The 27,996-nt window shown below is 31.7% G+C and overlaps 1 protein-coding gene across 3 annotated transcripts; it reads left to right on the top strand.

The window, feature by feature from the left end:
* Positions 1-52: 52 nt before the first annotated feature.
* Positions 53-27,813, top strand: LOC128165209 (probable methyltransferase-like protein 24). 3 transcript variants are annotated; one of them, XM_052829476.1, is made up of 7 exons: positions 53-392; positions 3,411-3,449; positions 6,475-6,608; positions 8,604-8,732; positions 9,833-9,907; positions 16,375-16,516; positions 24,375-27,813. In XM_052829476.1, the coding sequence occupies exons 1-7, from the start codon at positions 279-281 to the stop codon at positions 24,702-24,704; spliced, it is 963 nt and encodes a 320-aa protein (XP_052685436.1). In that variant the 5' UTR covers positions 53-278; the 3' UTR covers positions 24,705-27,813. The 3 variants fall into 3 exon arrangements, with proteins under 3 accessions (XP_052685436.1, XP_052685437.1, XP_052685438.1); XM_052829477.1 differs by lacking the exon at positions 24,375-27,813 and adding an exon at positions 19,733-21,599; XM_052829478.1 differs by lacking the exon at positions 3,411-3,449.
* The last annotated feature ends 183 nt before the right edge of the window (positions 27,814-27,996 follow it).

Raw genomic sequence — 27,996 nt, 5'->3', positions numbered from 1 at the left:
CATGCATGCTGTTGTGAAGCGAATTGTCAGTAGCCCGAATTGCATCGTCACCGGTTTGGCTTTCACACTCATTGTACGAAAGCTAGAGGAAGAGAGCACACGTGTAAATTCTCAAGAAAAACATGTAGGTCTTGGTGTATTTAGTTCGGATTAACTGGAGATTTAAAGTCCATAGCCCATGATTTAGAATTGTGTGTATGGAGTTGTGTGTCGGAGGGTGTCGATTTCACACACATTGAAAAAAAATATATATATAGGAAGAGCGTATTATTGCTACCATGAGAGGCAGAAATACAGTTTTGTTGATCTTGCTATTTTTGGCAAGTTTCACAATTGTCTATATTCTACGCTCGGGGCCAAATGTTTTACAACGACTTAACCAGCCTGAAGCGGTAAGAACAAATATTTTATAATTGCTACAATTTATTGTTGGCTGACCAAACAAACATGCCGCATTGAAACAAAAACGAAACAGTATGGTCATTGCATCATTGTGCATGTTTACTGACAATGCACAATATGGTCTATTTATAAATCATTCATTGTCATTGATTAGCATGGCAGATTGTATGAATTATTTGTAGACATATGGACTGTACCTTTAAAATAATTCGATCTGAACTGTTACTTTTAATAATTTCTTTCAGTTTTAGGTGAAACTTGATTTGAAGTCGATTTTTTTTATGAATTAAAATTTCACAATATAATACGTCCCTGAATAGTTATTCTGAAATCTCATATTTTAAACTTGCAGGATCATGTTTCTAATTGAAGGTATTGTTGGAATTGTATTTAAATTTTCTCCCCTACAAATTTGAATGGGCTAGCATTTCCAGTGACCCCGTTTAAATTGACACGTATTTGTATACAATGCCACCGATTAATTATCTCATTGATTTGTGAAGTATGCACTGTCCACATGAAAGCAGAAATTGATAACAACATTGACCAAAGGGAAATTGTGGTAAAAAAAAAAATTCTACATGCTCCTCCGACCTCGGTTGATAAAAGAATTATTCATAAGTAGATTTCATGCCTCAAAACTAGAACGTTTGATCTGTTAGTGTAAAATTGTCTTGACAAGTTGACATAGTATAGAAAAAAAACCTCATGAAACCAGCATTGAAAAGAAATAAATAATCTGCAGGTCTTTAAATAAATAATGCATAGGGTAGAAAATAGGGGGGAAATGTGTTTTCATTGCGAATCATTGATACAGGTATTGTACTGACATGTTTTAGATTTGAATCTTTTTGTTGCCTGTCGTTGCATTGCTTTTGTACCTTATAAGTTGTGTACAGTACTTCAGAATAAAATCACATATTAAAGAAATAAAACCATGTTGCCTGATCGGAATTATATATACATGTACAAATTAAATTTTATTAAATTCAGGTAGATTTGAAGCTGAACTATAGCTAGTAGGTTCCCAACGAACCCCCATTCAGTCTGGTTACTTGTTTTCACTTGATACTTGATATCATAACAGATTTTCTTCTTCTTTTTTTCTGATTAAAAGATGTAAGGATTTACAAGATTTGATCTTTTGAAAAAAAAACCTTCCTCATGCCTTCACTTTACATGCAAATTTAAGAACTAAATTACATCCATGAAACAGTTTGAAGAAATGTTCTAATCCAGTTTAACGTTATATGCATGAGTATATTTTGTATAGTTGTTTGGTGGATAAGCAATTCTACTGAAATTTGCAGGACTATTTGACTGTAGACCAATTCTGGCCAAGTCGGCAAATCCCTTTCCTTGCCACCATTAAGTTTTTCTGTGTAGTTATGATTTATTTCATTAAATGGCAAGAAATGGTACTTCCCGACTGAACTACTGTTTTTTTCTTCTGCGCTGGACTGTCACAAAGATACACGTCATGGTACATGCAAACTGAATGTACCAGGTTAGAGTCAAATAATAAATACACATACACATGTATACAATGTAATTGACCTGAAAGCAATATGCTGCTGAATTGTCTCAATATTACATGTTGCAGTTGTTCAGTTTTAATTACCAAATGTTTTGGCAGCTAGATAGCACATGAACCAGGTCAATGGTCGATGAATTAAAATAACCAGTCGAAATATCTCAAAGAATTCTTTCTACATCTGATAAAACGCGAGGGAAAAAAAATAAAAATAGCATTGGATGTCAAAAAGTTTAGCAGTTTAATAAGAGAAATAGGAGTACATGTTTAACTGTGAATGATTTTGATCAATGCACTGTATGTTCGAACATTACTGTGTACTAGACATGCAGGTATCAAATTTACATGTATAGAAAATTAGAAATGAATAATAGAAACATAAAGATAAGTGGAAGAATCAATATATCATAATTTGAAATGCACTTGTAACAATTATGTATAAAAAAATCGAGAGAAAAAATATTAGGAGAGGAGATAATTTCACTCCCACATACTGCAGTTATAAAGTGAATAGAAACAGAGGTAGAGACTAGCTGAAAGTGCAGTCTGAATGATAAGTTTGATCAATTTATCGATATAAGTATAAAGGAAACTTTTGAATCTTCACTAGGTTTGCAGGTGCTTGTTGACACAAAGTGCTGTGGTTTACAACATGTTAGAAAGAAGAAATTGAAATTTTGTTTGATATACCATTGCATGTATCCCAACCAAATTAAATTTGTGATATGTATTATGATCACATGTATTTATGTCTCACAACAGGTTTTGGTAAATACAAAATAAAAAGCATTTTGTTTTAAATGAAATATGATGAGAATTTGCAATTTCTATGTTTATTCATAAATTAATCAAACCTGAACTTCATAACAAGTTTAAGTTTATATGTATTACAAAAAATGTACTAAGTGAACAGAAATTTGGCAATTGTCTACCTGCAGTTATTAGATTAAATCAGTCAACAATATAATGAGAAAATGTCTTATAATGATTCTGTGTTAATTGTCATGATATTCTGTTAGGTTATTCAGGGAAGTGTAAGCAAATAAATCTTTCTTTTCTGAAGCAAAGTTGTCAGTTTGGAATCAAAATGAAAAGTTGTGTACGCGTGTGTAGATATTCAGCATTTTGTCTCATTAGCGATTCCTGATTACCATAATTCACAGTAATGGTGTTTTATATGTTTTTTTATATGTTAATTTTTTTTATACAATACGTGTCTTTGGCACATAGTTAATTTGAACTGTTAATATATATATGGTATTTGTGCTTTTTCAATTTATTATTTTATTTGATAAAAATTGTTTAATATAGGGTAACTCTAAAAAATATTTTTTGATCAAGGAAAATTTCCACCTTAGCGTGATTTTGGGAGCAGGGGCACTAATGCTTATATATACATATTTTCCCATTGTATGAATGTGTATATGCCATATTTATCCACATGTTTATTTGGTGATTTTCTCCAATTCCATAGGATCACCGTGACTTTAGTGTGCATGCACATGAGGTTCATGTAAGTTGCGTGGGATTAAAGTGAGGTGGAATGGGACACTGAGATATTTGATACATGTATTTAATATATGGATGAATGACAATGTACAGCAAATTGAGATATCCTCACAGAATTCATTTTTTCAAAATATAAAACCTTTCTTTATGAAATAAATTTTAAAATTTAAAAAGTATAAAAACCCGGCCCAGCCGGTATTGAATTTGAGACTTAGCTAATCGAACTATACACTTATTGTTATAGATAACAAAAATTGAGAATTATGGTAAAGAATTTAAAGTAAGGTTTAATTTAACTGTTTATTAAAAGGAGTATTGAAGTTTCCCATTCATCCTTAGATTTTTTTCTCTCTAAAATACCGGTACACACTGTGTTCTGTATTTATACATGTACCTGTACATGCATCAGCATACGATAACTTTGACTTTTTACTGAACATCCTTTTCCTGTATTGCACTCGAATTGCTTTATTCTCTGCATTTTCTATCACTAAACTAGACTTCTTGATAATATATTATATGGTTTGATGATGCAAAATGAATTGCATTCGCAAAGCTGATTTCACTGAAATTTATCAGAAGATTGTACCAATTAAGATAAATCTAATTTCTGTCTAACATTGGTGGTGACATTGACTTTACGGGAAGCATCTTGCAGCTTCTATTTCTAGAAATATTTAGAACCACCTTAACAAGAAATTGGACTTCGGGTAGGGCGTAGCTATCAATTTGTTGCATCATAACAAGTTAAAATATTAAATTTGGTTTCAAGTGAAATATGCAAAGATTAGGTAGTCTTGGCTTAAAAGCCAGACAAATCTTGTTGTTGATTTCAAAAGAGCCATGGCTGAGTGGCCAGCAATGAAATAGACAAGCCTACGTAGTACGTAACATTGCTGCTGAGACTTGCAACTACACAAAGTCCATGCGCTTGTTAAAATGATTCTAATGAGTCAGTGTCACTAATTGTATTGAAGAAATAACATGCAATATGTTGACTGAGACCTTTAATATATAGATAAATACCCGGTATATACATGCATGTATAGATATTTACATTTTTCAGTGTCTTTGCCTCTGATAACACTTCTGGGTACATATCATTTTTGTACTATGCAGTACGTCCAATAAATCCAAATGACGTATAATTGGGGCGCAAGTGGGGTTTGCTTATTTATATTGAAATATTTAATTGTACAATTGCTGAGAATTATATAAATAGAAGTAATAAGGTATAATTTTTTTTATATTATGAGGTGATAGTTTCAGTTGGGGCGTGATCAAATCTATCATATAGCCCTTCTGGCTTTATTCGATTAGGGTTTGGATTGTAACTTTTGACATATTAACTGTACCATTTACATCTAAATTTTGATTTACTTCAGGTTTAATGCTATCCATGTATAATGACAGAAAATATTAAAACCAGATCTCAGCAACGTACACTTCAATGTTTGTATGTAACAAAAAGACAGGGAGTGTTGTTCTTTCTTTTGACCTTATAAATTGGGTCAGGAACAAATATACAACATTTCTTTGTTAAATCATACAAAGAGGCATTTCAATTTTCAATGGTGTAAAGACTCGTGTAAAAAAAATGCACGTTTCAATGTAAAGTAAAATAGTGTAGGATGGCATAAATTTGTGGGACGCAATCATTAACACCCCCCCCCCCAACCTTCTCTTTCTCTTTCCTGTATTACATGTATATAAATTTGGTTTGTTATCCCACAAGTATTTGTGTATACAGAGTGGATTTTACAGAATTACAACACTCAAGTTTTCAACTTTTGAAGTGTTTACCCAGTATTTTCCTCTTCTTCATGTATAAGTATTCTTTGGTGTGTATTTACAACCAAGACCAATTAACTCACTGTAGTCGATCATGAGGAACTGAATTAAGACCCTGGGGTAATAGAATGTAGACAGGCTCATGTTTGTTCTTCAAATCTTACTTTTAAAGGAAGAATACTTTATAGTGGAGTTAAGACGAAATAAAATGAGATAGAGAAAAAGGTTATAAATCTCGGTTAAAAAGAGGTTGTTTACCAACTTTATATAGTTGCCCTTGAGATTTTTTTTTAATCATATCCGGATTATTATTATGTATCAAGTGATGCTCAAGTTTAAGTCATGCAGTTATAAATGTGTAGAGTGTTACAAGTGTAGAGGTTTTTATATACATGTGTAGAATGTGGGGAATCGAATATTATAAACTTCACATAAGGACATACATGTAGTTTGAGTCAATATGTTTAAGTGAAAGAAGTCGAAGTTGGTATCAAGTGAATCTGATTGAAATCATTGTACATGTAATAGTTTTTGTGATACAGAAATTCTGACACTGTTAATTGAACACAATGAACTTGGAATGATTGAACATGGACTAAAAGTTTTAGCTAGCATTTATGGTTGCATTGTGAAATAAAAATAACTGTCTAAACTTAAAATATTTCGTAACATGAAATGCTAAAGCGAAAATGATGATCATGTCAAGTCATGACTAAACTAGGTAAAATTAGAAACGCGTACATCAGTTTCAAGTTTAAACAACAGAAGTAGGTAATGGTTATAATTCAAAATAAATATGAAGGCATGCAGTTTTGCTATTGAAATTTCCTGTCAATGCAGATATGAACATAAAAAGAAAACACTATATTTGACTATTTAGCCATACATTATGTCATAAAAATAAACTTTCATATTTGTTAATAATTCTTATATAAATAAAGCTCTCTCTGTTTCACTAACTGTCTGATGTAGAAAATCTGAATTATTTCTTTCTGTCATTTTGAAGTTATAGCTAGTAAATATTGTTTTATATATATAAACAGATAATAAAACATCTACCTGTATTTTATTTTATGTAATTTATAATATACAGATAATGAAACATCTATTTTGTTTTATTATATGAACATACTGGTATCATGTAACCTCTATATTGTAATACATGTATATGCATGTATAAAAATTTCACTTTATAAAAACAAATAATGACACCTCTGTTTTGTTTTACATATGAACAGATAACAAAGCCTCCTTCCAAACTTGACCAGTACCGCCAGGGATACCCTGACCCTCACAATGACACAGTGGTTCTACCGTCCAAAGAAGCCATGCAGAAGATGGACCAGGGAGCCCTGGGGGATCTTTATCACCGGTCAGTTTCAACGGGTTCGGGGGGGGGGGGGGGGGGGGGGGGGGGGGGTCACTGATTATGTTGTGATATGATTTATTTTTATACATTATATCATGCAGAGTTATAGCCAAGGTCAAGAAATGCAGTCAGTCAGTCACAGAAAGTCGTTTGGGGTTCATTGATTATGTTATTTATGTTATGATTTATTCTAACATTATCATACATTACACTACAGGTATGACCAAGATCAAGAAATGCCACAATATATGACTGTTATTCTCCAATAAATCATGAATGTCATGAGAAGATTATCAGATATAAAAAATACATTTACCAATTTTATACTGATATTTAGGTATATAATTTTGGATAATAATATTTATTATGAAATATGTCATGTACCGGTATATCAATATCATCAAATATTGATACATGTACGGTTATAGTTGTGATATGATTTATTTTTATACATTATATCATGCAGAGTTATAGCCAAGGTCAAGAAATGCAGTCAGTCATTCACAGAAAGTCGTTTGGGGTTCATTGATTATGTTATTTATGTTATGATTTATTCTAACATTATCATACATTACACTACAGGTATGACCAAGATCAAGAAATGCCACAATATATGACTGTTATTCTCCAATAAATCATGAATGTCATGAGAAGATTATCAGATATAAAAAATACATTTACCAATTTTATACTGATATTTAGGTATATAATTTTGGATAATAATATTTATTATGAAATATGTCATGTACCGGTATATCAATATCATCACATATTGATACATGTACGGTAATACCAGTCATAACACTGAGTATTGCAACAATTATGTTTCTAAGAGTTCCTGTATGCTGTTCCAAAGATCTCCCAAACTCATTTGTAACGCTGCTTTTTTCTTTAAGTTTAATATCAGTAATTATACCTGGTAGTTTTATTACCCTAGAAAAATTGAATATATTATTAAAATATTCTTTGAATAAATGAATTGTACTAAAATTTTACATTAAAAAAAATTGGAATTAAGTTCTTGTTATCATGATGTTGCAGCATTTTTACCTTCTTGGCTTCCAAATGTTGTTTTGAGATTTAAAATCTGAGGCAATTTAAGAGATGAAGCTTTTACATTTCAAAACAACATTTCTATAGACCATGAGGAGATTATCCTGCAACATTCACAAAAATTGTTCTTTTTTGTTATTAGTCAAGGGAGCTAGGATCCGTGCATCTATTTTAGCTATTTGAAACGAGTTCTCTACACTTAACCAAAAAAGTTTTGACTCAATTTCATTGGTTAGAATAAACATTATATGCCATTTGTCTTTTGCACTCTACCCAATCAGACATTGGGTTTTTGTATGTATGTCCCCAATGTCTCCGAGTACGTACCAGACAATGCCTTAATGGTAATGAAGTCAATAATGTTCTATGGCAGTGCAATATGTGCACTATTGAACTATAAAACTGAGTACATGTATTGAATTCCTATCTACTATACAATATACCAGCTTTCAAACTCTGTCAATGTGTTAAACATCTTTCAATCATCTAGGTGTGTTTAAGGAATCTGTTGTATTGTGAGTTTGAAATGTACTCTAGTATTTGTGAGGATTAGCAAACAGCTACTGAAAACCATAGGATATTTGTGGATACTTGATACACCTAAACAAGCACAACCATTGACAAACTATTGAAGGGAAATCAATTATCAAAGTGTGCTGGACAGTCATTATTCCATGCCTCTTTGTTTGAACAAAATGTGTTTGCTTATTGATTTTTTTTAATTTTGTGATTTTGAACAAAAAGTCATTTGTACAGAGAGAGAGAGAGAGAGAGAGAGAGAGAGAGAGAGAGAGAGAGAGAGAGAGAGAAAGAGAGAGCACACCTAATTCCAGAGCTCATTGAATTTGGAAAAAAAACTTAAATCATATAAACTTCTCTGGAAAATATGAAATAAAATGTTAATAAGGTTAAACCTAACCTACATATCGCACCTATTTTTTTCAGATATATTAACAGTCTACAGATTTTCTGCCGGAAAGTCATCCGCCTAGGAAAGCTGGATGATGGCGGATGGGACTTTTGTGATGATTACAGATTCCGTCCAAGAAACAACTGTCTAGTCTACTCATATGGGTAAATAGATAGATGCTATATGTGTTGCTTTAGTCTATTTTTTCTTGGTAAAAAGTGAAATTTAGTCTATTCACCAGAAAACGGCTAGTGTAGTCAAAACTGAGTAGGTTGAGCAACAATTTTTTTCAAGGACAATCTATGTTATCAAATATTTATTGTAGCAAATACTCATAGTAGTTGACAAAAGTTTCTTTGACTATTGACAAGTCATACAAAGTAGTGTGCAGCTACAGTGCCCTTACTTATATTTAATATTGTTAAATCAGAACTTTCAAAATGTCCACTCACACACTCACACACTCAACACGTAAGTGAAGCTGCGAAGGAAACAGAGAAATTAGAGAGAACAAAGATGATTGGATTAAATCAAATTTCAGCTACATTTTACTTCTTTTACAAGGGTTTTTTTTTAAATGGTTCTATTTCATTGGACTCTGGAGGTCATTTTAACGGAGAAAGTACATTACATCAAGAGAGAACAAAGATAATTAGATTAAATCAAATTTCAGCTTCATTTTACTTCTTTTGCCAGGGGGATTTTTGAATGATTTAATTAATTTCATTGGCAGCCATTTTATTGATACTATGTAAGAATTCTAAGACACTTAAGTCATTGTGGTATACTATGATTTGGTTATGTGATAATAAATACTGAGAATTTTTTACTGAATTACCAGTAGACTGTCCATTAAACGTATGGGTGAATGATAAGATTGATGAAAAGTTTATGGTGGATAGTTTATATAGGGTAATGTTAAAGGTAGTAAGAAGCTGCCTTAACCCACAGACATATACCACAAGGATTTCTGTAAACATGCAGCCAGTTATAAATCTTAATGTGAAGAGAAGAGCATTCGCATGAGTTTGATATAAAAATTTTATGTGAAATTGATTATTCTTTTCACATGAAAAATTTGTTCTGGATTTGACAAAATCGTATCCTTAGCACTTAATGTGAAATTTGATTAAGATGAATTATATGCCAATTAAATGCTTGAAGATTCTTTGGATTAAAGGTCTTGTTTTATTCTAAATGTCCTTCCAAACACAGCTTAATGGAATGCAATTTAAACCATATTCTTTATTATATGTCTTTCCAGAATCCAGTTTGATTTCAGCTTTGATGACGCTATAGTGAAAAAGTATAATTGTGAAGTCCATTCCTTTGATCCCAGGTTAGCAAACTCACTTATAATGAATTCATGCCTACAGTGAAGTCAGTTTTTAGCTCACCTGAGCTGAAAGCTCAAGTGAGCTATTCTGATCACTATTTGTCCGTCGTCCGTCTGTCCGTCCGTCCGTCTGTCCGTCTGTCTGTCCGTCTGTAAACTTTTTACATTTTGAACTTCTTCTCTAAAACCGCTTATCCAATTTCAACCAAATTTGGCACAAAGCATCCTTATGGGAGGGCGAATATAAATTGCAGAAATAAAAGTCCGATCTGTATTCAAAGCGGAGAAAACCTTGAAACTGTAGAAAAAGGGGGGTGCATTTTAAAAAATCTTCTTCTCAAGAACTACTGATTCCAATTCAACGTAGTTTAGCATTAATTATCCTTATGGGAAGGAAAATATAAATTGCAAAAATTAAGGTCTAATTCTGTTTCAAATCTGAGTTATTACGAAAATAATAATAAAGGAAAGGCGTGTTTCAATCAGTTTAATAGCTTCGGATTCGGCATCCGGTAAAATGGGTAGACAAGACTTGGCCTGGGGAAAACAAAAGATTGGCAGTTATTAATCTGCCAATCTCATTAAAATTTCAGGATATTTGATGGACCAGTATATTTGTATTTGCTGTAAATATTGCTGCAAAATAATGCGTATTTGGAATTGATGATTGCCGATCTGCCCCGGCTTTTATTTTGCCACAGCCCGGGTTTGCGTACCCATTTTACCAAGACTCGTATTCCATACATCTAAAACGAGGTTCTTTGTTTAAAGCAGCCATGACATTATACGAAAAGGGTCGATCTGACTATGATGAATTTGCTTGTTGTGCAACAGTTCGCGAATGAAGGGAAATTTTTGAAACATGCAAAATATATTGGTGCCGATTTTGTGATGAAATTGAGGCTAAATATTTCAATGCGTCGACAGTTTTCACACATGACGTTGGTGTTAGCTTGTTCTGATTTTCGTTTCGTTTTCATTATTTATGCTTTGTAACCTGGGAACTATCGTCTGTATTTTGTGATTTTTACGTATCAAATCAAACACAGACTTCGGTAAATCAAACAGTTAACTGTTTACCTGCGCAAATTAAGCAAAATCTGATGTATCAAAAAAGTACTGAAATACAATTCATTCTATCGGTAATTCGGCATTATATTTTGCGTAATGGTATATTAATGCAATAGGTTTTGTTGAGATGCTCGGCATTTTCTCGAGTTTATTCAGTTTAAATAGAGTTTGATATCGCTGTCGGAAATATGTAGGTATATACATGTACATGTATATATATGATTCATTTCGAAAAAATAAATTGTGTTCTTTATTTGTTATAGTGCATGTTTCTTGTGTTTTAATTATTACAATTTCTATTTACTAACCATATTTGAGTGTTAAGCTTCGAATTATAAGCAAGATACAGAGATTTGCCCACAATTCTATGTTTGTACACGGATCTTAAAAACTAAAGATTAAAAAACTTAAAAAAATTTCAATATTTATTAAGAAAATTTTTAAAGTCTCTTCTTCCAGAAACCAACTTTAACAACTTATTATATTGTAAACTTAACCTTTTTTAGCTCACCTGAGCCAAAGTCTTCTCAAAAACTATTAGGCCAGGAAAGCTCAAATTTGAGTGGAAGCATCCTCAGATAGTGAAGATTCAAGTTTGTTCAAATCATGGTCCCCGGGGGTAGGATGGGGCCACAATAGGGGGATCATGTTTTACATAAGAATATATAGAGAAAATCTTTAAAAATCTTCTCAAAAACTATTAGGCCAGAAAAGCTCAAATTTAAATGGAAGCATCCTCAGGTAGTGTAGATTCAAGTTTGTTCAAATCATGATCCCCGGGGGTAGGGTGGGGCCACAATTGGGAGATCAAGTTTTACATAGGAATATATTGAGAAAATCTTTAAAAATCTTCTTCTCAAAAACTATTAGGCCAGAAAAGCTCAAATTGAAATGGAAGCATCCTCAGGGAGTGTAGATTCAAGTTTGTTCAAATCATGATCCCCGGGGGTAGGGTGGGGCCACAATTGGGAGATCAAGTTTTACATAGGAATATATTGAGAAAATCTTTAAAAATCTTCTTCTCAAAAACTATTAGGCCAGAAAAGCTCAAATTTGAGTGAAAGCATCCTCAGGTAGTGTAGATTCAAATTTGTTCAAATCATGGTCCCCGGGGGTAGGGTGGGGCCACAATTGGGGGATTAAGTTTTATATAGGAATATATAGAGGAAATCTTTTAAAAATCTTCTTCTCAAAAATATTTGGCCAAGAAATCTCAAATTGGCATGTAACCATCCTTAGGAAGTGTAGATTCAAGTTTGTTCAAATCATGGTCCCTGGGGGTAGGGCGGGGTCACAATGGGGGATGAATTTTTATAGATAGAGAAAATCTTTAAAAGTCTTCTTCTCAAAATTATTAGGCCAGGAAAGCCCAAATTTGAGTGGAAGCATCCCCAGATCATATAGATTCAAGTTTGTTTAAATAATAGTCCAGGGGTAGGGTGAGGCCACAATGGGGGATGAATTTTTACTTAGGAATATATAGAGAAAATCTTTAAAAATGTTCTTTTTAAAGAATTTTTGGCCATAAAGGGTTTAAACTTGTGTAGAGGCATCCTCGGGTAGTGTAAATTCAAGTTTGCAAAATCACAGTCCCTAGTGGTTTTTAGCAAGATCTACTGTACTCAGTTGTCAAGATATTTTGATACTGTATAATGCTAATTTGATCAGAATTAAGGCAATTGTTGCTCAGGTGAGCGATGTGGCCTCTGGGCCTCTTGTATTGTCCCTCATGAGGGGATGTAGCATTGCTATTTGTGCATGTGTATGTTGGTGTTAGTGTACACAAACTTAGCGGTAAAATCTTTTTTTTTAAAAACATATATTCTGTAAACTGCTATTTATTAAGTTTTACATGATATTCAATATTATTGAGTATTTGTATTGACAAATCAAATTTTATGTATATGCAAGATTAGCTTAGTGTTATGTAGTTACACAGCAGACAGCTTTCTGTAAAATTTTGTTTTTTCTTTTTTCATATAATAAATGATAATGTGATGGGATTGCTCCAACATTACAAAACTGACGACTATCAAACCTGTTTTGATCATCATATTTTTCTACTAACTCTGATCAGAACAAAGAGGAAAGTACATAGCAATACAAATTATCAACAGGCTGGGCAAATTCATAGACCGTTTCATGGACATTATTCATTCAAAATTCGGATCAAGTACAAACACCCTTTTTTGTGTTTATGGTTTAAAAAGTACATGTAGAAATGTTGGAAATTGACCAGGTAGATCAACTCTAACAATTTGTTAGTGGATAGTTCAGCATATGGAAATAAACAAAAATTTGTTTTCTAACTAATCAACCATGGATGGAGTCTTGAATTCATCATCTGTAGGCAAATTTTTCAAATTTTGAATGAAAAACAAGGAATTAAAAGTATGATTACTTTGAAGCAGTAACTGATTTGTCATTTAGCAGTAGGTTTTTGTGACCTTTTTAGCCTCTGGTAGAATTAATCAAATTTATATGTTGCACAAATGGCTACACTCAATCAACTTTTGGGATTGTCTACTGTAAGCTTTTAATAACCAACAAAAAAAAACAGCCATGATGAAATTGACACTGTGATCCTGAAGCCACTAAATAATGAATAGTCGATTGTTTGCCCTAGGATGGTCGTGTCACCAATATCCACGTAACATCTGTATTACGCTTGAGAGAGTTGAGTCGTATTTTTGTTTTGTTTAATATGGTCATTATATAGAAAACAAAAATATTTTGAGGCACTGATGATGGATATACAGAGGGAGTGTAGAATTGTAAGCAAAAGATTAATTACAATCCTTACTAGCTCAGGAAAGACAAAAAATAACCAAAGCATATTCAAGGTGCATGTCTTCTTATGATAGTACATGCATTGCATGTATGAAGAGAATGCCCCTAAATCAGTTAGATCCCGGATTCAGTTTGAAGTCAAGAACGATGAAATATTTTTGGGTTTTCCAACATTCACCATTAGGTGACTACCGGTACATCTTTTTGGATAAGATGTTATAGTTGATGACTAAATATGAGTTGATTCACTGGTTTTGATGTAGATATAAAGCAGGAAATATCCGTAATAAATTCAAGTAGAGAGTATAAATTGTGAACTTTAATTGAACTTCAAAATGAAAAAAAATTATTGGCCCGTGCTTGCTCAATTCAAAAAATTAAACTTGTCCCATATTAAAATAGAGGGAATTAACTATAAACAGATTCTGTGAAAACCATATTTGATTAAATTCTTAGTTTTGAGGATATGTAAATTTAAGGACATGCAGCTTTTCTACCATTCGCATCATACTGAGATGAACATCAACTGAAGAATGAAATCCATGAAAATTGGTGTGCAACAAATATTGATGAAAACACAGTAGCTCAAGTTTTCTAGACCAGAGCAGTCTTGAGTTATTCAAAACTGCACTGAAATCTGCAGATTCAAAGTTAAAGTTTCAGTATGATTTAACTACATACATTTTTCACTGGTATTGAAAAGTTTATTATGATGCTATTTCTGTATGAGTGCACAATTTTTGTGTGACCAGTGAGAGTTCTAAACCACATTATCAGCTAACAAAAATGCTGTAAAATTGTATGAAAAACATAAAACATTGCTGCTGAAAGTCTTGCTATTGTGTATAAAGGCAGTTATTTCATGGTTATGTGTATAGTGTTCTATCATGCAATCTGTAACAAGACAAGCCTCTGAAATTTTTTGACTGTGAATTGGCAAATACATGTATGATGTTGATATGAATTGATCAATGAAATGGAAGGACTACTCAGTAATACTGGTACACTGAAATCAAATCTAAGTATTATGACACTCAGCAGTTGTACATTGTAATTAGATAGCCTGCCTAAGTGGAAACTCTTAAATCTAATAAGCAAAAAAAAAGGAGAAAAACCCAACAATTTAAGTAAGCCATACTGTCCTTGACCTTATTACCGATTTTCTTCAAGGAGTCCAGACGTTTCATCTGTATTATTAAAAAGCATTTCAAAAATCTGACATACGTGTAACTGTACAGTATTCTAGGTGTTTTTTACTTCTCAATCTGTTTCTAGCTCGCCTGAGCTTTTCTGATAAAAATTTGTGCGTTGTCTATTGGTGTCATCATTGTCGTTGTTGTCTTAAATTGACTTTTTTTCATCATCCTCTCCAAAATCAATTGGCCAATTTCTACCAAACTTAGCACAATGCATAAATGGGACAAGGGGAATACAAGTTTGTTCATATTAAGGGTCACACCCTCTTAATAAAGAAGATAGTTTGAATTATTGAAAATTTGCTCTTATTTTTCAAAAATCTTCTTCTATAAATTCCGTTGGCCAGAAAAGCTGAAACTTATGGGGAAGCATCCTTAGGCAGGGTAAATGGGGGGGGGGGGGGGGGGTCAGGGGTCAAATTTTTATATAGGAATATGTAGGGAATAATTGTTCAAAATCTTCCTCTCAAAAACCATTTAACCAGAAAAGCTGCATCTTGTGTGGAAGGAGCTTTAGGTAGAATAGATACAAGTTTGTTCAAAGTGGAGTAAATATAGAAAAAAAGTCTTTAAAATTCTTCTTCTCAAATACCAGTTGGCCAGAAAAACTGTATTTTTCCTCAAGTAATGTAGATTCAAGTTTGTTTAAATCATAACCCCTAGGGGTAAGGAGGGGCCTAAATTTTTTTTTTTTTTTGGTGGGGGGGTTGTAAAATTTTCATAAAGGAATATACATGTATATGGACAGAAAAATCTATTTAAAAATCTTCTTTTCAAAAACCAACAGGCCAAAAAGCTGTATCTTTGGTGAAAGCATCCTTGGGTAGATTAGTTTCAAGTTACAATGTAGTTAAAATCATGATCACAAGAGGCAAGTAGGGGCCACAATGGAGGTCAGGTTTTTATTTAGGAATATATAGAGGAAAAAAATTTAATATCTTATTTGCAAAAAATTAAACAATGAAAGAAACAGAATGTTTAACCTAAGAATATGTTGGAAAAAAATTTGAAAATCAAGATATACAATCTACATTGTCCATGTAGCCTACTACAGTACAGTTATATATTAGTATATTTTGTAATTGATACTCTATTATATACATATATGAAAAGCAGTCTAAAGTTTGTTGGATATTGCTGTTTAGGTGAACAAGTGACTCCAGGGCCTCTTGTTGCATATTTTGCTCTCATTAATTCCGGTACAAATGCAGCATATTGTCATAATCTCTCTCTCCATCTCCGTCTCTCTCTTCTCTCTCGCCTTTTTGTAGGTACCCCCAGTATATATGTATATTCTTACATATTGAAACACAATAAAATTTAGAGTGGTCAGTTATTCTTACTTATATATGTATGTTCAATGAAAGTTTTCAATATTTACCAGTGTCTATGAGTGCCTGTTTTTGTCTGTAGTATGAAGGTAGGAGACCATAAACATGGCCAAAATGTCTTCTTCCATGCCACTGGTCTGTCCGGGGACAATAACCCATCACGGGGGACCAACTGGAAAATGAGGACCCTCCAGAAACAGAGGGAGGAGCTGGGCCATTCCAAGGTATGTATATAGGCATGCTGTCCACTGAAAGCCTGTTCCTTGCATGTATTGGGTTTGGATGTTTTTGGCCATTTTCTGTAGTAACCATATGATTATTTGGGGAGAGAAAGTTTTGAGAGATGATTTTTCCAAGCAATGCTTAGACTCATTTGTAACAAACTATACAACATTGCTGGCTTTTTTCCTCTTTTTTCCCATTTTGTACACTAAATGGCTTGTTTAACATGAACATAGAATTTTCATTTCAGCATATGCTATAATCTAACACTTCTGCATGATGTAGATATGATGGCCTCTTGTCTGTTGAATTGATCAATGAATTACAGCATTGGTTAATGCCCTCTGGCATTTTACATGCTGGTTTTCGACATCTCTGATAGTTTCGTCAATTTATATAATTCTATTCAGATTGTATACAAAGCAATCTCTGATAAAGAGCATGTCATGAATTTTTAAACACTATTCTATTAATGAGGAAGCCATTACCTGCACATGCAATTTTCTAATTTATTTTAGTTCTATTAATCACTTAACATCTTTAATACAATATCAGATAGGCTAACAATAACCATTATTTGGAGAGGGTTGTGTTATTCTGTGTATGCCTTTAGGTTGCTTTGCAGTACAGACAAGTACCATATTTATAATCTTCTTCAAAGATTCCAGTTTAAAACAAAATAATCAAATATTAAACAGTTAAATTGTAAAACGCATAGCTGTCAGAAAGGCAAGTGAGTTTGTTTACTTCAAAGTTGCACTTGAGACTCATCATGTCTTGAAACTTCATGCATCGAAAGTGCAAATGGCCTTGTACTTCTGCAAAAGTTAGAATATTAAGCAAATAACATGTTAATTTTCATCTCATTAAATTATGTAGCTCCTTTCAAAGTTGAAAACACCCTTATTATAACCGTAAAGGCAAGAAAATTCAAAAACCTTCAAACATGTAGGAGGTTTCATTTAGGTAATGTTAAGGTGGACATATTCTCTTTTAAGAAGTGGACAAGCATAGCCTACATCGACTTCTCGAAAGAGAATAAGGTGGACAGGGTTAGAGATTATTTTGACGTTTTCTGTAGGGTAGATCTTTCAGTTAAACCCAATTTTCCTTTCTGTACCAAAGACCCACACATTGTGTTCTGTAATATCATATTAAAGGGACATGTAGTTGGCTGTGGAATGACGTCCTTGTAATGGCTATAATTGCAGTCGGCAGCTAACTGGTGTAAATTATAGATGATAGGATATAATGAAATGGAATTGGAGAGGGCTTTAATTGCTTTGACTGCAGTTGCAAAGGCCATAGAGGAAATGTTTCATTAAAACCGCTTTAGTAGCTGCATCATGTCACAGAATAGAATATGTGTTTGGGCCAAAGGCATTGTGTTTTCTATTTCAATTATATGCTCCAAAATTTTTTTCCATCAATAATTTTATTAAAAAAAAGTACTCTGTGTAGAAGAATGGAAAAAGTAATTTGTCTTCAATGAAGTGGAAATCACTCTGAGTTGTAATTTTACTGGTAAATACAAATTAATGGAATATTAAAAGTAATTGTAATGAATGGACATAAATGCATGGTCGCCCCCTCAGATTGTCATTGAAGTTGAAATGTAGCAAGCTATAAAGTTAGACAAGTTTGAGCAATATAGATACTTGTATAAGATTTATTTTTATTTTTTTAAATCGTGGACAGTGGGTTTATTTGTACCTAATACTGAACCCCTTTCTTCCTTACATATTAGGTGTAAAATAAAGAGTTTGATAAAATATCCCTGCATCCTAATTATTATAGTACTTTTTCTCAAGAATCTTTCCTGATCTCTTTTCTCAAATCATTTATATACTTTCTTTAAAACTTTAGAGAATATTCCTAACAGTTTTATTTTGTTGTAACATTCATAAACACAAAATTTTCTTGTCCTGATTATCTTTTGATCAAAGATATGTTTATTTTAATCCTAAATGTACCAAATTTCAGTTTGGGTGTCTGTTTTCTTAATGAAAAAAAAATCATAGAAATCTTTTTAAAAGAAAGGCGCGTAGTTTTCCTTTTGATGAGGCCAAGGATATTAATTGGAATTCAGCAATAACACACACATTTTACATGTAAGTATTGTTTATGATCGTGTATTTTCAAAAAGAGAGTTCTATTAATGATATATATTTGATACTTCTCTGAATATTGGTAATGATTTACATTTCAATTTTTCTATCCAAAATAAGATTATAAACTGAAAACTGTAAAGATTGACAAGGCTTGTTGGCATGAAGCTTCAAATACATATGATCATGTACAAGCATCTTCTGTTCATTTAAGTCTGCTTTCACTCAGAGCTTTCATTAAACATTTAACCAATAAAGAGGGTCAACATTGAAATAAGAATTTATTTTTTGAAAAAAAAAAGGGGGGGAGGTGGAGATGTCATGCATGAGTTGCAGTCTTATGTTTCAATTTGATTTATGCTTTTTAGTTTTTAAACACTTCATTATCTGCATGATGAGTTCACTGTTTTAACTTGAATGTATTCATTATACATTGATGTTCCTTACATTATGAAATATTTTATCTGTATCAGTACATTGTAGTACCGGTACTTGCTGTAGAATTGCATACAGTCGGGGTGGTATACTATAGATGAGATTATACCTGTAGACTTGTAATGGACCCCTTACTCTATATATAATGTTATCCTGACAAAGTTAATACAAATATTGTTAAATTATGTTGTTCTACTTATTAATCATTGTTATGAAAAAAAACTACATGTGATTTGAATTTAATACTAAGCTAAAAAAAAAAAAAACAACCCCAGTTTGTTGAATTTTTTTTAACTTAAAGCTTTGTAATACAACAGATTTATTTGAAACTTTATTTGAAAGCTGTAATATTGTTCTGCATTACTTTTAAATTTTTAGGTTTATATGACTAGCTGAAGCAATCAAAATTTTAATCAATGAGTAATATTTTCAATATATAGGATGAGGTACATTGTCCAAAAAATAGTGTATTAACTTAGCTAAGTTTTGCAGCTGACTCATTTTAGAAACACTTTCATTGCCTTTAGTCTAGATTACATAAAACCGAGACTGAGAGAATGACCTTGCAATGTTTTAAGATATTAATACCTTGAAGTCGACATGCATGATCACTAAACATTAATCTTACCCCAGATATTTTACAATCATAGGTTTTTTTTGTTGTCTTGTTTTTAGAGGCCCATGGATGTTCTCAAAGTGGACATCGAGGAGTGGGAATGGGTGGCTGTCCCCCAAATGATCAGTAGCGGGGCTTTGGATGACGTTCGACAGTTCGCCATCGAGCTCCACATCACCCTCAACATTGAACCCGACGCCAGGAAGTACCTGCTGGGACTGAGTATACTCAAGGACCTGTATGACAAGGGATTCCGCATTTTCTGGACTCATAGGAACTTGTGGTGTAAATTTTCCCCGCGGAACGGAGCACCACAAAGATCTGGATGTCATGAAGTCTCTTTCGTCAACATCAACAACTTTAACTAGGGTTTTTTTATCCAGCTCTAAAAGTCAGTGTCTCCTTTTTAAAAAAAACTTGAGACAAAATGTTTTACCAGTTTGTGTTCTAATATGTTGTTCAATCCTCAACACATGAGGTGATTATTTTGATTAGCTAGGTCACATAAAGCCTCTAGATATGGACTTGACCTAATTGAAGATGTTAGGGTTTAATATACAGTTAAACTTGGATATCTTGAATAGGATACCATGGATATGTCAAAGTGAGTTGGAAGTCCCAACCTTTCTTTATGTATTTCCAATAAGCTTTACTATGTAATATGGCATTGTTTGAATGTATGTCCATTGAACATATAGTTGAGTTAAATTTGCATTTAATTTATTTCTTTATATTAAACAGATTTTATACAATGATTTTTCTAGGCATAAAAATATAATGTTATGTTTCTTAAGCTTCGACACTTCATAATCAATGCTGTTTATCAATTCATTTTTTGCCATATTGAAAAGGGAAATAACTCAATTTTTGTTGAGGTATGAAAATTGAGTTATTCCCTTTTGCAAATCATGCAATAAAAATTTGATTACCTGTCTGCCACATAACATTTAGAATTTTTTGGCCTGAGAAACTTAAGTTAATTTTTTTGGCCAGTTATATCAGAGTTCAAAACTGTAACCAAAAAAAATAAATACTCTGTATGCATTGAGATTTAGTATTAACACTGGTGTACGCATTGAAATTTAGTATTAACACTGGTTGTTAATCTTAAAATGGTTGTGCCAAATTTTTGCAGTTGATAAACATACATGTGTATTTGTATTTGAGCCAAACAATTTTTTTCTTAAATTATTATGTAAAAGTCTACCAGTTTTGTGTGGAGATTTTGTGAAGATGTGTTATAACCTTATTTGAAATTTTGAATGAATACCACCTCGTGATGAATTGCAATCAACTTATATTCTTGATGAATATTATTATACATTTGAATCAGAGTTAACAATATTTTTTTTACAATGGATGAACAAAAAAGATTTTGCCCTGAATAAGGGAATTGAGACCAATGATACAAAAAATTATAGGGTAATCAAAATTTAGACTGATATAGATGTGATCGAAAAACAACATACATACAAGTTTTAATATTTGTAAATATAGTAAGTTTGCCTTAATATTATCAGTATTTTTTTATTCATTGTCCAGTGCTAGCTTGTTTGTTTTTATGAACTGAGGCATTGGCAGATGCATTCATTGTGCTTACTAGTTTTGTTCTCTTCTTGCAAGCTAGGCAGTTGTAGATGATTTAGTGTTGAAATTCAGAGTGTGGTCATGGGTCTCAAAGTGCCCAAACAATTTTCATTAAATGTCTTTGTTGCTTTAATAGCTTACTTTCAAAGGAAATACTCAGCTGAACAGTATTTGTTTGCATTATCTGAACTTTGATAACAAAGTCATGTAGTAGAGTAGGGTCTTGATATTTACAAAAATTTAATTCCATCATCAGTGATGTTTATAGAAATTGATATTCTGCTACTTTTGGAGGAATTTTTTTCATCAGTTTATATATTTCTTAGCGGGGGGGGGGGGGGGGGGGGGGGGGTCATTTGTGAGCTTGCTCAATGTACCACTAGTTTTCATATAGAATATGTTTTGTTTATATGATTTATTAGACTCGAGATAATAATCAAATGTTAGCTGTAGCACTCACTATTGTAAAACAACAGTTCAGTGAGTGTACTCATAAAAAGATATGTACATTAATATCAAACTCAAGCTCACTATCACAATGCTTATGAGAACACATGTACAAAATGATGGTTTGTAATGAAGATATATACTGACAGTAGAAACTTGATAAAATCTTTTTCTAACATGGATATCTTGAATGTTATGCCGAAGTTATTTTGAAGTCCTCAAAACTGTTTATTATGTTGCTAACCTTTTTATCTTAAACCTTGGATATTCCAGACATTTGCTCTTGACGTTACTGACTCAGCATTACAAGGTTTAATTGTAATTACTAGTTACAAACCTGTTTGATAGTTATGAAAACCTTTTTATTTTGACTTTTTGTGGATCCATTGTTTACCTTAGATAAATGTAATGATAGGATTTTTTGATAATTTAAACCATATTTTATTCCAGATAATGTGTTTTCTAGCCTTCTCCACATTTATCTTTTTTTCATTGAGTTTTATTTTTAAGTAAACCTTATCAATGACTATAGGAATACTGTACATATTTTGCCTTAATATGTGCTTTCATCATTGGAAACCTATACTGTCAGTCTGTCATATGCTTGTACTGATCAAGGACTAACCAAGTTGTCTCATTCACTTGAGTAATAAGGCCCTGTTTTGATTTTGTTTTCGTATTTTCAAAGTAATCTCAGCAATCAAATTTGAAATCAAATTATCAAAAATAAACAACAGCATGTTTTCATAACATATCCTGCCAAAATGGTTTTCATAACATGTTCTGCCAAAAAGTTTTGCTTTTTCATAAGTTTATTGAGAATGCGTTTATTACAATATGAAATACATTTATTTATCACATGTTTAGCTCGATCAGTAAATGCTGGATAACACTCATGTAAGAAATTTTTGATATTGCACTGTTTATTCTTACCCAACATGAGGTCATAAGTAAACAATGCGATGGTTTAGGCCATTGATTGACGTAGAATGAAAAAGTAAAAAAATAAGTCAGTTGAAATATGCGGAGTTCTAAGTGTGAAACTTTTAGCTGTTTTATATTTTTTCATAAATTGATAAAAATATGATTGAAAAGGAAATGTTTGTTTTCTAATCTTCAAGGTACTTTCTTTATGCGTAATATTGTTGACGTCTTGCAGTAAGTGTTGTGCGACAAAAAATTATAATTTTTACAGAAAATACTTGAGGTTTATGACAAGACATAGTAAAACTTGACGAAAAGATCCTCTCATAATTTGCGATGGCAATATATGATTTTATCCAAATTGTTTGTTTTCTATTCCTAAGCCTTTTTTCATCTCCTCGCCAAGGCTCGAGATAGAAAACACACAACAAGTTGGATAAAAATCATACCATGGATAATCGTGAGAGATCCTATATAAATTTATAAAAACAAGAAAAGTTTAGGGAGTTGTCAGATGGTCAGTACCCTGGTAAGTGTATGTGAGACTGGGCATGGGCTTCCAACAATGGTGTGATTTTCAATTAATATTCTTGAATTGAAAATAAAAAAAACAATCGCGAAATCAAAATTATGACTGATGATTAAAAAGGCTTTTCTTAGGGTCATTATAAGAGAATACCTCAATATGTGATGATTCGTTCTTCTCATTGTTGATGTGTACTTCATTATTTACTTGTTGTTGTGTGTTTTAAGTTTAGTGTTGAGTACGTGTGCTAGGAACGACCAAGATCTCAACAAAATGCACTCATTTATATTTTTCAAATTTTGTTTAAAGAAGTTAATTTGTGTATAGGTGTTGGTTTACATAAAAATAAAGCAATTACTGAAGATATTCTGAAATTGTGTTGAATTTGTTGTTTTTTAAAATTCTAGAGTTCACATCATTAAATCATATTAAGATAAACTTGGGGAAAAAATGAAAAGTAGTGTTAATAAAGATTTTCATCTCAAAGTAATTTATGAATTTCACAATTTTTATATGATTGGAGGGAACTTGCAATTGGTAAAACGGGCCATAAAACTTTATTTTTGTCTCACATTTTTTTCTTTACAGTGAACTTGTTTGCAAGTAAAATTTTATGGCGCCGAAGTCTAGGGACAATAATAGTTACCGGTAGTGTCTTGCTGCAGAAGTTTTTTTTATATCCATACAAATGTAAAGTTGTTAGGAATGGGCATATATAATCTCCTTAAAACTAAGATCCTTATATAAGCGAGTTCAAGGTACACATGCAAAACTGAGGGAAATTTGAGGGTTGTCAAAATGTTCACATTGATTCAATTATAGAAAACATGAACTTGTTGAATAAAATTCTGATGCCCATAAAAATAGTCATGAAAGATCTTGTATGTTTACAAGTATACATGTACATTGATAAATACTTTCAACCTTGATGATGTTTTGGTTCACTTAGTGGACGATGCATGGAGTCATATATTGACCTAATGAAGGGTGATAAATTGTATACGAATGACTTTTGAGTGGATTGCTTTGTATACATATATCTAAAAAAAAAAAATACTGCTGTGGCCTGGGTCTCGTTATCTGCATGGGAAGAAAGATAATGCAATGAATGTTAGGAGAAAAGGGGCGGCCCAGGCTTTTAGATTTAGTGTTTTATCATAATGATAAAACTTGTCAGATTACTTTATTGAATGATTTTGATCTATTTTATTATACAGAGACCAATTGATGTTCTTAAGATAGATATTGAGGAGTATGAATACATGGCCGTACCAAACATGCTACAGACTGGAATTCTAAAGGACATCAGACAAATGGCCATTGAGTTCCACGTAACATTGAAGGCGGATAGGAGCAGACGATACAAAGAGGAACCCCCAAGAGACAAGTACTTCTTTGCCTTGAGTCTCTTCAAGGATCTGTATGACATCGGATTTCGGATATTCTGGACTCATAGAAATCCAACTTGTAAATTTTTCTCAAAAAAGGGAAATGTTGAAAGGGTAACCTGTCATGAAGTTTCTTTTGTCAATATCAACAATATGTAAGGTTTTTCGCCCCTTTTAATGGGTTCTATTGCCCATTTTGGTGAACTAAGTTAGTATTCATTCATAGTTTTTTTTTTTTAATGAATGCTATTAAAGCAATCATGTCTGCAAGCTTAACCATATTTTGTTAATATTGCTTCTTACTAAACAGAAATGGCTGTTCATAGTGTGATTCATATTACATATATGATATACATGAAGGAATATCATCATAATGTGTCTGTTGGTTTGCATATGTTATATGTCTGTTGGAGTTTACTTGATAAAAATGAACATTTATAATTTTGCATGTGAAATCATTGTGTATATACACAGAGAATCTCAGAGGGATCAACATGCAGTTTATGTGTGCTGTACATTGTTTGCAATAAACTTTTTAGATGTAGATATACACATTTACATGACTGTATGGTCTATAAAACTACAATGTAGGATATTTTTCAAGATCTATGGTAAACTTAATTATGTAGAACATTATTTTATGTGTATATCAATTTTTTTCAGGAATTAGGTTGATTGTATTAAGCATAATTTCTATGATCGGGTTATTGTATTTCTCAATGATTTTTTTTTTTTTTGCAATTTGAATTGACAAAAAACTTGAGTTTAGTTTATCATATTCTTGACATTTTTGGGGTTTTTTTCTAAGCCCAAATATGTATATAATGACTGTCTCGTTTTCAAGTTGGTTAATAACTGTTGCATGTCTCTCAAAAATTAATAAAGATAAGCAGCAGCAACTTATTTTATATACACTGACCCAGATTACTCATGAAAATTGAAGAATACTCAATTTTATTTATATTGTTTTGGATATGTAACTTGTTTTTAATTGAAATTTTATTTGTTTGACCAGAACTTTCTGATAATTCTAAAGCTATTTTAAAGTTTTCTGTTACAGAGTTTCTATAGATTTACATTATGTATATTTCTGACATGTACAATGTACATGTATATACTTACTGGTAATTGTAACATATTTCCAAATGCTTGGAATTCAGTTTAAATCATACTAGAATAATGTGCAGGGTAAAAAAGTCTTGATGTTTTAATTGTAGTTTTTATATTCATATTTTCACATACATAATTGCTAGCACATAAAGATTTAACCAAATGCCAAAACAGTATATAAAATACAAAAGGGATATATATTTTGTACTTGTATTGGATAATTTATTTAAACCATTTTTGTGGCAAGTTTAGTCAAAAGTATTCATTGTAACCTATTTTTTTTTCTGCAATTTTTCAAATTTTATTTTATTTCAAATTTTATCCTTTTATCATTTAAAAGATAACATTGGCACAAGTATTTTACTCAGCATTTATGTGTTGTTCCTAAATGATTATATGATTTTGATCAGCGCTACATTAGCTTAAAAAAATATGAGCTGTATTTTTTAAAATTTTGTTTTGCTTCAAATACCTGCTTGTATGCTAAGTATGCATGGAACTTACACTTTTATTATAAATAAGATTTGAAAAAGTCATTCATTTTTGACAGAAAAAAGATTTCTCTTTTAAGGAATATATAGTGTCAGTTCAATTTTTGTACATGACGACAATAATTCAATTTGTTTCATTGAAGGCTTAAAATTTCTAAGGGCTTTTCCCATATAACTAAGGAACAGAAATAAAAAAATCATGATACTTTTTGTCATTTTAGTAAAAAATAACATTTTCATTAAAAAAATTTTCAGCATGAAAATTGCAGCTCATATTGCTTTAAGTGCAGATGAAATATTAATGTATTTAGTGGATGGAGCTTACAGCAATTTTTTTTAATAGTTTGCTTGTATACAAGGGTAATATTAAGTGAGGCATAAGGGATATTATGTACATGTTATTTTTTTTTTTGGATGCCTTATCATTGCTGTTATCTGATTAAATGCATGCAATACATATTGGCCATCTAGGACAAGCTTACTTTGTATGCATGATCATATACACTGTACTGGCTTTATAAGGTCACATGTAGAATCATTTTATTTGAATGGTTACCTATGTGTTCAGATAGTGGAAAAGTCAAAATTGTAAGACAATGGACACATGTGTTTATGAAAAAAAAAGGGATTTGTTTGAATACGAGAAAATTTTGCATATACATGTAGTTCTATAGAACCTTTTCTTTGGAATATATCTCTATGTAATCTATTCCTTTAATAAGTATCTCTCATATTTGTTAAAGATTATGCTTTATCATTGAGTACATCTATATTCTTTTATTCTTATTTGTAACATTTACAATTAAATAGTGTGTTTAAATTTCAACTTTGAATGTTTGAACAATTAAAAACCTTTTTTTATCTAGTCAAAGTATATTTTGTATCTTAATTGTTACGTATTAAAATAGAAGAAACCTTTTATAAATTTGGTTCTTTGCCGTTAACATTATAAATCAAAATATTGTGATGTGTAACTTTTCCATTTCCCCCACTCATGAACCTTGGAAAAAGATGAAAAGTGTCCCTCACCAATTTAAAATATGCATGGGAGAAATAGAGTCAAACATCCATTGTCACCTGATCTAGTATACATGTACATCAACTTAGTTATCTTGAACTAGATGGGACTGTTTAAAAACTTCTAGATATCCAAGCATTCGAGATATTGAGGGTAAAATACTTAGAAAATAAGTAGTTGGGACTTACAAATCACTTCGACATATACATTGTATTTGAGATATCAGTGTTCAAGATATCGAAGTTCAACTGTATTTGTCTTCTATAACCATTCAATGTGTGCATACATGCCTTATTAGATACATGTTTATGGGAAAAAAAGCTTAAATGCGTGATAAATCATCGTCACAAACCACTGTGATATTTGTGGTAACAAAAGTAAGAAGTTATTATAAAAGTTGACTTATAGTATGGCTTTTATATGTTCAAAGTATTGAATCTTATTTTAATAAACAAAACTGTATATACATGTGTATGTTTTAATTATATTGTGTATATTCAAACATATGGCATGTTCCTTTCTATTAGATTATGCAATACTATAAACATGCTCAAAGAATCAGCTTTTCAAAATAAAAATATATATTTACATATGTACTCAAAAGTGTCTTGGAAATCAAGATTTATTATTAAAAATGGCTCATATTATTTTTTATTTTTTTTTGGTTGTTTTTTTTTTTGGCTCATGAAATTGTGACAAAAGTGAAATCGGGGGAGCATAATTATGCTATATCCTTTGCATTGACATTGGCATCCAGAACTGATTAAAGTTTTAGAAGCAAGTCCTGTATTTAAGTTACTACTTGTCCTATCTTCATCAAACTTGCATGGAT

Source organism: Crassostrea angulata, chromosome 10 (assembly GCF_025612915.1).
Source record: "Crassostrea angulata isolate pt1a10 chromosome 10, ASM2561291v2, whole genome shotgun sequence".
In the NCBI taxonomy this organism is placed as follows: Eukaryota; Metazoa; Mollusca; class Bivalvia; order Ostreida; family Ostreidae; genus Magallana; species Magallana angulata.
Note: the sequence above shows the minus strand (reverse complement) of the source record. Positions and strands in the feature narration are given on the sequence as shown.